Here is a 10,336-nt window from a genome sequence, read left to right on the forward strand (position 1 = left end):
AATCTTAATGCGTCATAACAAAACCAAACTATAACTCAGTACTACAGGGAACAAATGACTGTTGTCTTCCATTTAGTGGACAGTGGGCTTTATATCCGTGCTTCTCACAGTCTTCCTAACATTTAATTTTGTTGAGTGGATCCAGAAAGTTAGACTTGGTACTGTTATGCTGATATAGCACATCTATCCCAGCTTCTCATCAGTTTTACAGCTCAGATAGATGTGTTACCTAATTGAATGTAGACCTTAAGGACAATTATAATGAACTGGCCAAATGAATTCATCCATCTGACTATTTTTCTTTCTGTAATTTAAGAAGCCAAGTGGCATGTTGGTTCTTTTTTTGTGACAGAGTAAAATCTAGTGAAGACTAAGGCTTTGGCTTGAGAAGGCTCTTAAGCACATCCATATAAGTAAGTTCATTCTAACTTCAGATGTCACTTAGGTACTTGCCAGACTTGGAAGTGACATCAGCTTCAGTTTACAGCCGAGTGCTCTGAACTAGATCTCAGAGATCTTCAGCGATTCCTAGACAGACAGACCAACTGCTTTGTAGGAATTTATGCTAAGGCACCCATCTTTGTTTTCAAAAAGTTCAAAAAATCTCTGCAGATTGCTGTTGGTGACTTTGATACCTGAATGAACTTGCTTGCCTGTTCGTAACTGGCCATTCCTGTGAACTGCTTGGGTGCCTGGAAAAAAAAAAAAAGCAGAATCTCTCGTTTTTGTGCAGAACTTCCTTACTACAGAACATGAAATTTGAATTGCTTAGCAGTAGTAACATACCTTATCTGAATTTATATGGAAGATGTGAAACTGAAGAAGTGCGAAATCAAGTGAATATGGTACTGATTGTCATTGCTGCAGTGCCCGTTTGCAACTACAGCTTTTGTATCTGTATGTTTTACAGTGCTATTTCTTTACTATTGAATTTGGCCTTTGCAAGCAAGAAGGACAACTGCGTGCTTACGGGGCAGGTCTTCTGTCTTCTATTGGTGAATTAAAGGTATGTGCCCTCAAAACAGGATCAATTTTCTTCTAATTTTAACAAAATAATAGTTGGATGTAAATATTTTGACTTTCAACTAACAGATAAATTTCTCAAGATAAAAGACTTTAAACATGTGATATTGACCTAAAAGCTTTGTTTGAAACATCAGCTGGCACTAGAAGTATTAGATGGATTTGTAAGGACTGAAGTACCAAAGCAGCTGTAAACTACAAAATTTATTTCTATTTGAATTTCTTGTAAAAGAAGGCTCATAGGTTCTAATGGGTATGAGTACCTTGGGCCTTGTAAGAAAAACACGCATTTTTAATTAAAAAAAATCAAAACAAATAATTGTTTTGAAATCAGCCACAAATCTGTTGCAAATAATCCAAGGTATTTAAATGGTTTAATTATTGATATTAAAAGAACAACATTTGTGAAGTTCCCAATTCAGCAGATTAATCATATTTAAAATGAAGGAATGCATATGAACTCATGTTAGACTCGAAGTGCATCCCTACGTGACAGTATCTAGAACCCTGTTCCTAAAGACGTGAAAGTGTTTAACCTTGGACAATGTGAGTAGTTTTAGTGGATCATTTATTGACTCTTTGTATGCCTAGAAAACATAGGGAACAAGCAGAATATTTTTTTCTCAAGTGTAGTATTTTGGGACGTTATACATCTCTCTGTTAGCAAGATTGGAGAGGAGGGGAAGGAGAGGGAGGATTACTGTGTTCTGAGACCCAAATTGGTGGCTTTTCTAAAACCACATATTTACCTGAAAGCATATGCAGAATAGTATTTACAAACTGTTTTGCAATATATCTGGTGTTGATTCATGCTTATACATTTTCCTGCCCTCCTGAGATGTCTTTCAGTATTACCTAGCAGTTTAATAGAAGTGTCTCAGTTTCTCTTTGCTATATATTTCACCCATAACTGTGAGTGTTGATGGTGGAGCTCATTAGTCAAATTGCTCTTCTTTCATTAGTAGAAAAAAGGTCAAGGAAAATGAATTTCTCCTTTTATTTGGTTGCATTACCGTTTCTCTAAGCTCAGTGCATACTTCAGCCACTGCATCAGCCTGGCAATATTTTATACCCGCAGTGCAAAGGTGGTTAAATGCAGAAAGATTAACATATCCCACTTGTTTATCTCTGGCCCAGCAACATTCAGTTCCGAGCCCCAAACTTTGTGCAGAAGTCTGCAGAGAAACAGGCCTTTTATTTAAACTATCAGTTAAAGTCATTAGGTGATGACCCTGAAAATACCTATCACATCATTTACAAAATCTAAGGGCATAAAAGCGAGGAAATGAATAGTCAAGAACATAATAAATCTTCTGCCATCAATGTCATAAACAAACACATTATTCTTCTCAAGTCTGCATATTTTGTTACCACACATTTGTGATCCCAAATCTGTGTTCTTCACTCAAAAATCTCAGAGTATAAATGCAAAGAATAATCCTTTTGAAAAGCAACAGTAAAAATTAAATAATGTGCACATTAATGGACCATATTGATCTGCTTGAAAGATACAGCCATATATATCTTAATAAGTTTGCCATAAATCAATAATATTATACATTTTTCTATTATACTACATATATATTTCATAAATGTGAAGTCAGAAGGGACTATTGCATCATCTGGTTTGACCTCTTGTGTATCATAAGCTATTAGATTTCACCAGATTTTACATATGCTGAGCATAGGGATTAAAGTTAGACATTTTGGTTATTGAGAGACTAAGGACTTGTGTGCTGCAGGCACAGAACATCACCTTACAAGAAATAGCCATAGTCTCCATGAAAGAACTGATAAGGTGAAAAATGTCTGGCAAGTCTTTGTGCGACTGTGCTACAGGGTAGAAAAGATGGTAAAATGTAAGGAAAACAAATGCAAAAAACCTAAGTTTTCTTCTAATCTGACTATGGGAGAAACTCGTTCTAGACCAGAAACCTGGCAGTGAGTGTGCTTCTTGTCAACAAGACAGATCAGGCAGGTGCTTAGGAAGGAGAATGCCTGGACACTCATGGCTCTGGTGCGTAGCCTTGCATCAAGCCATTGCCAGTCTCTGATGTTTCCTGAGAAAGCAACTTCCCTCACCTCTGCCCTTGTCTCTAAGCACCTAACAGGATGGAGAATTTTCTTCACCTGAAGGTGTCTGAAAGATAATGCTAATAAAATAGACTGTAGTTGAGAGCCTGATGGTGTCAATATCCTGATTGTAACTGGAATTCTAATGGTTGGCAGCAATTACTCTGAAAATGATGAGAACAATACTGGCTTTTTCTGTGAAGAGTGGGAAGAATAGGAGACTCAGATTGCATGACCATGAAGTCTGACCCTTATGTATGCAACCTCCATACTTCTCATAGGAGTCATAGTGAAGAAGACCTTTCAGAAATACCTCTTGCCATTCTTAAGACAATGGCAATTGTGGGCCCATAATCTCTTCTATGAAGAGGTTCAAAATATTTTTTTATTCTTGTCACTAGGAAAGTTGATCTCGTTTCAGTGTTGAATTATGCTACCTTGACTTCACAGGCATTTGATATTAATATGCCTTTGTCAGCAAGAATAAAAGCCTTTTTCCAGCTGCCCTTCCTATCAGCTCTCTTTTCAAAGCAACAGTATTCACAGGAGACATAACAATGTCCAATTTTCTGTATAATTTCTAGAAGTTTCCAGAAATAAATGAGTCCACTATTTGCAGGTTGGAGGTGGCCAGCACATGAATGAATGGCTTATTTGGTCACCACTACTTTTATATTACATTTCTCCACTCTGCAGAACTGATCAACAGCTTTCACAACAAAGAAATATGAAAGCTAGAGAAATGTGGACACCACCCTATCAATATCAATAGGAATCCCTCCAAGCTTTTTTCCCCACTTGGTATTTAGACTTTGAATTTTAGATTCTGAAAAATGCAACTCCTGATATGTATGCAATGGAAGCATCAAACTTTAAAAAAATGTAAAAGCACAACAAAATAACGAGAAAGAGAAGATTAAAAATGAAGCCTGGGGGGAAACGAATAATGCAGAAAGTAGTTATAAAATGTTCTACCTAATATAGTCAGGTTAACTCTAGCTAACGCTTTTACACAATATATATTTGGGGCTTAGCGATAAGATAGAAATAATGTACATTTCAATTATTACAGCTATTTCTAAAAGGCAGTCCAAACGTCTTCGGAAACTTTATTCCATTTACTTTGTATGATGCTCTCTTGAACCCTTCTATTAAAGAAGTCTCCTATCAACTTCAGTTGGCAATAGATCAAGCCTTATACCCCTGTAATATGCCTCTATATTTAACAGAGGTAGACTTCAAATCTTTTTGTATAGATTTTCTAAGCCAAATACAATATCCAATCATGTTTTGGTTTTATGATAGTTTATGTTAAAAAGAGCCAATATTAGCTTTTATAAAAAAAAAAAAAGTTCAAATACAAGTTTTGGTTCTGTTTCATGAAGAGGATGAAGATAATGGAGAAAACAACTACTGGATCCTAGATGCTCACTTAAGTGTTTGTTTTTTTTTAAATAGAGAGTCTTCTTATATTTGTCTGAATGGTACAGAAAATTATACTGATAAAATAAATAATTTCTGGTAAAATCAGGTTGTAAATATGGAAGTCCTATGTTGTAGATAGACAAATTTTCCAAGACATTGAGTTCTTCCACAGAATAACAAGGCAAAATAAGTACTGGCACACAGGCAACTTCTCACCTGTGTACTTATTCTGTCTTCCCTGCTGTATTTATAACTCATCTCAAGTTTTCCCCTTGCTAACTGAAGATTTTGCTTTTTTCATTTTTTTTTTTTTTTTTAATACTCAAAGGAGAAATTACAAGACCAAACTTTTTTTTCACATCATTTAGGAAGTGATTCATGGTTGCTTACTGTAAATGCTGGGTGCCATCTGAGATGCCCTGGTAGATCTGACCAACTTTCCAACTGCTACTTCAGAAAAGTGCAAGCCTTCTTTAGGTCCCGTGCTGTACTTTCCATCCATTCTTAAGTTATCCAACTGTCTCATGCTGCTCCTTTTTGTGGGAATCAGCAGTGAATCACTTAGGAGTTTCCCTCCTAACTCCTGTTGCTTGAGCTGAAGGAGAACCAACAATAGCTGTATTAGCTTAAGCACTGCAGTTTTTATGAATGGGCTATTAGAGACAGTTATCACAAATCCACAGATACTCTACTTGACTGAAAGCTCTTTTCCGTGTAATTGTTAGCCTTGACATCTCATTGGAGGTAGATAACTGAAGAGGTTTCTGATGGAGAAATCTGTATTGGATATTTACTCATTTGAGTTCACAGAAGAACTCAGAATGTCCAACTAAAACATAAGTGAGCAGCATTTACTAAAATAAACATAGGCTGGAGCTTGAAAGCTTTTGACCTCACAAGATGAAGTTTTTTGTTGAGATTCTGTACTTCTTAATGTTGAGAGTGCCAAGGATCAACATTTTAGAGCACTGAGGTGTTTCTTAAAAAACTCTAGTTTGGCTTTGAGCCAGTGTCCTGAGCAGTCTAGTTCATATTAGACATTTTATGATCTGTCTGAAGGTTTGTCTGCCGGCTCAGTCCAGTTGCTGCACTCTGGCATTGCTGGCGTCAGCATATCAGTTCAACAGTAGACAATTGCAGATGCCAGGCTATGCAATTTGAAAACACCTTCCAGATTTGCAAAGGTGTTTCCTCTTGCGTTGGTAGCCACGACAATGCTTACTCGATCCAAGAACCAGAGGAGCGTGTCCTAGAAGGGAGATAGATGTCTTGGGTGGGAATTCATCAGAATTTAGGCACCTTATTCCCAAACTGCAGTCCCAAAAATAACTGATCAGCTGTCACGTAATGTTGAAGGCATGTCTGAATTCTTTAATCTCTGTTTCCAGGTTGTGTGCTTCCTGTTTTCTGCACATCCCAGTCTCTGCAGAGTTGCTTTGTAAAGCAGCAGCTCTGCTCATATGTGAACTAAAATGGGATCTAGAAAGCAGGAGTTATTTCACATAGATAATTTGAAGAGAATAACTAGAAAGGCTTTCTCAGAGGACATCCATTGTAATAAAGAATTAGCTTTTGCTTCTCTTTAAACTCATTCCTTTTATAGAATTAGGGCTCAGTGATTAGAGCAGTTGTTCACAGTGTATGAGCCACATGCTGAATCCCTTCTTGTCTCTGATGGCTTCAGTCCCAAGGAGTGGCTTGTCCCATCAGAGGCCAGTAGTGAGTGGAAGAGGAGAGAATAACACTGTCACCCTTTCTGCTGAAGCTGTCACCAAACAGGAAAGAATCCATGAGCCAAAAGTGGTCACTTACTGATTCAGTTTCTAATAATACATGACCAATATCACCCTCTTGATTCACTGCACAGGGCTTCACTCAACTGCTCAGAGTTTTAAAACTTTGTACTTTAGACATTTGAGGCATCAATTCTCACCAGGAAGTACAAATGCACCTTAAGAGGAGAAGATTCTATCTATAGTTAACCTCCCAGGGAGCCTGTTGCAATTCCTAGTCAAGAAAAAAAATCATTTTGATAGAAGGAGGTAAATGCCTACAGGCACTCAACTACATCATTGCTCTGCAAGCAGACGGTGGCGACAAGGATGAAGACAGAGGCCAAAAAAGATGAGCCTTCTTCCTCCAATCCATTTAGAGGAAGATGGTGATTAACATGGGACCACTTTTGATTTTTGTTTTCTAAATCTGTTTAACTGATGGCTGGCTAGAAACAGCAAACCTTGTGAGGAGGAAAAGATACATGCACTGAAGTTAATTCCATGACATTTTAAGATTCCATGCATTAATTTTTCATGTATTTATTTTTGGAGAGAGAGGAGGTGGAGAGGAAGAGCTTCTTGTTCCAGTTTCATGTCCTGTTATTTGGACACTGCACGTTGAGAGCTAGTGTGTTGCTTTCAGAGCCCTTTACAGGGATTTAGGAGTGAACGTAATCAACAGCTCAGATAAAAGGTGTGGTGAATACTTTAAGGTTAATACTTTACTCTGCTAAAAAGAATGTCCATGCAGAAAGAAAATAAAGAAATAAGAGGCACCTTCAGACCTCAGGGATCTGCTCCCTCCCTGTCACATCTCTGCTTTCCATGCACATCTTCACTATGGATAGATATTAGGGGACTAAAGAATGTTGAAAGTTGACCTAAATATGCTCTTCTTCTTTACCTTATAATTCTGTACAGAGCACTGAGAATGGAAATAGATGTGCTCTAAAAGTTAAGGTGGATTCTAAATCTAACACAAATATTCAAGTGGGAAGGGGAGCTAGAAAAAGATTGTGTTGGAAAATACCTCAGCACTTGATTTCCAGTTTTGAAACCTCTGTGTCCTTTCTAGTGTCTAGTGTGCCAGTCTCGTAAAGAGAAAGGCTAATTGGAAATCTCTGTGTAGCAGCATTTGGTGCCTCATTTGCCCAGTGTCTGCTCTATACTTATCTTTGCCTGTTACATTTAGTTATTATTTCCTTGCAGTGCTGTATGAAGTATCATTGCTCAGGTGTATGTGGCAGAGGGGTAATGCATTTCATCAGCATGCAATAAATGTGCATTATTTAATGGGTTTTCAGGTATACAGTTTCACCCTTAAACTCTCCATCAGGAAAATAGTATATGATTTTGGCCTGGAAATGTAATACACAGATTATATGAGTGGCTTGGTCAGACTCAATTTACCCACTAAGGCAATGTACCCACTAATGACCAGTTCTGCCAGTTAAGTGACATTTTTGGGATATACATATTTATAGTTCTATAGATAATTTTTCTGGAACAGTTATTTGATGATTTTCCTCTTTCCAATTGAAGATTTACATCTGTATGCCTACGTGCATTCGCATTTCTAATCTTGTTTTTATTATTGTAATAGTTTTTATTTTGAAGAAACACTGTCAGAAAAATAAGTTTTTTTAAATATCAAGTGTATGTAAACTGTATGTAAGAAAAGAGAGACTGCGAACTAAAGGGAAACACATGGCACAGCAACATAAAATCTGTATATGAACAGCTGTATAGATACACAGCAGTATCAAAATACTGTTTAACAGATCCTGTGGTGTTTTTTTTCAGCATGCTCTTTCTGACAAGGCCAATGTGAAAACATTTGATCCAAAGACAACCTGTTTACAAGAATGCCTTATCACTACTTTCCAGGAAGCTTACTTTGTTTCAGAAAGTTTTGAAGAAGCCAAAGAAAAGATGAGGTAATTATTTTCCTTGACTGAAAATCTAATTTCCTCTTCTTTAGCGGTCAAAAAAAAAAAAAAAAAAAGTGTTAATTTTCTCTTTTCCTTCAGAGACTTCGCCAAATCAATCAATCGTCCCTTCTCTGTGTATTTCAATCCATATACGCAAAGCATTGAGATTCTGAAGGATACCAGGAGTATAGAAAATGTCGTCCAGGACCTCCGCAGCGATCTAAACACTGTATGTGATGCTTTAAGCAAAATGAACAGATATTTAGGAATTTGATATGTGTGGCACTGTGATTTGCTTTTTCTGTAGCCAGTCTAATAACATCACATGATATGGCTAACTTCTCAAATGCATCAGTTTTCCCTTTACAGCTTGACTTGTGGCTTGCATCATTGTGTAGCTCTCTCTAATTGTAATGTGCAGACAAACCAAGGCAATGCTAATTTGTAAACACAACATGGAATGTGGCAGAACATAATCATCAGTCCCTCAACACGATGTCATGTATAAGTACACAATTAAACACTTGCCTGACAATGGTTTAGTTTCTGTAAGTCGATTCACTTCAATGTGTAAGAAATGGTGTTGCTTATTTCATTAAATCTGAATTTATTTTGTTATAATCCTTTTCCTCCCATAAGAATCCAGAAAAAATTATTTGAGACATTTTAATTTTCTTTGTAAGAGACTTTGTATTTCTTTCTGTAGTGGTGAAGACAATGTTTTGCTCATATATCTGTAACAGAACTGAGTGTCTCTTGTGACTGAACAATACGATTTATATACCAATGCTGAGATCAGGAAGGCGATGTATCAGTACTAAAAGGTCTTTGGAGATTACAGATTACGAGAACTCACAACTGACAAATGTTCAATGTGGCTGAGTAATTGCAACACAATAAAAAAAATTACCAAACCATCTGACACCTCATGTAGAAAGGTAGTTCTAGTTCATGCATGTGTTTCCTGTGACAGTCCTGAGCATAATTCCTCTGTGAGGGCTATCTGGGAATAAGAGAGGAAGTGCATGTGTTAATTCTGGATTGTTGATGTGAATATAAGCCCTTATACATCACTGTGTGCCTTCCACATTCCCTTGTTTTTTGAACGTTCTCCTTCTGCATTTCATGCATAATTTGCCTTTCCTCATTATGTCAGATTCAACCTTGACACGGCCATGCATGACTGGGTCTATGCTGTATCAGTATCAGCACATATAAAAGGATGAATATGGAAGTTGTTCGTATGGATATCGTATGGATCCTTCTTAATGGAAACCACACGGCTTATGCAGATCATGGCAGTATGGGTGAAAGTGTCATAGCTTGTGTACATATATGGAAAAAAAGCTGCTCTCCCGACTGAAAGAGTCATGAAGATACTCTTAAGTGTTGTTAGCAATTTCAGCATAAAAGAGCAGCACTTGATGTACTCATATATCCTTAAATAAGAGGCAATCTATAAGGATAATTTTCACAGGGAAATATGCCACCTCCTCAAAGATAACTATGAGATAACAGAAAACATTCTTTTCTCTGAATGGTCCCTGCTGCATTCTAATGCTGCTGTTAATAGGGTGTGGAAAAATCTAGTTTTAGATTTAAGTGAGACTGCTGTTCATACAAATGAAGAGCTCTTGAATTATCTCATGGGGATCAGCATGCCAGAGGAGTTAACTTCCTGGTATTAGTAATAGCTCTGTTAGCTAGCACTTATCAGAGAGGAATTGTTGGCAACCTTGGCATGGAAGTTTCTCCCTGTTTCTTCCCATGGAGTCTGGTGAACCTAGCCCTTTCTGGAGAAAACGGACTGTACTGGGAATTGCTTTAACTAGTCTGAAAAAAATCATTAAGGAAGGAATCATAGAATCATAGAATACTTTAGGTCATTAAAGACTTTTAACATAGCACTGCCAAGTTCAGCACTAAACCACATACCTAAACACCACACCTACATGTCTTTAAACACCTGCAAGGAGGGTGACTCAAACCTTTCAGTGAAGAAATTTTTCCTTGTCCTGTCTAAACTTCTTCTGGTGTGACTTCAGACCATTTCCTCTTGTCCTGTTACATGGGAGAAGAGACTGACACTAAACTTGCTATAACCTTCTT

The 10,336-nt window shown here is 37.2% G+C and overlaps 1 protein-coding gene across 1 annotated transcript in view; it reads left to right on the forward strand.

The window, feature by feature from the left end:
* TPH2 (tryptophan hydroxylase 2) overlaps positions 1-9,282 on the forward strand; it is a 55,566-nt gene extending 46,284 nt beyond the window's left edge. Inside the window, exons 9-11 of the mRNA XM_054073742.1 lie at positions 911-1,006; positions 8,100-8,233; positions 8,327-9,282. Coding sequence (XP_053929717.1) covers positions 911-1,006; positions 8,100-8,233; positions 8,327-8,501 — 405 coding nt within the window. The 3' untranslated portion in view covers positions 8,502-9,282. The remainder of the gene's footprint in view (positions 1-910; positions 1,007-8,099; positions 8,234-8,326) is intronic.
* Positions 9,283-10,336: the final 1,054 nt, after the last annotated feature.

This window comes from Cuculus canorus, chromosome 1 (genome assembly GCF_017976375.1).
Source record: "Cuculus canorus isolate bCucCan1 chromosome 1, bCucCan1.pri, whole genome shotgun sequence".
NCBI classification, from domain to species: domain Eukaryota; kingdom Metazoa; phylum Chordata; class Aves; order Cuculiformes; family Cuculidae; genus Cuculus; species Cuculus canorus.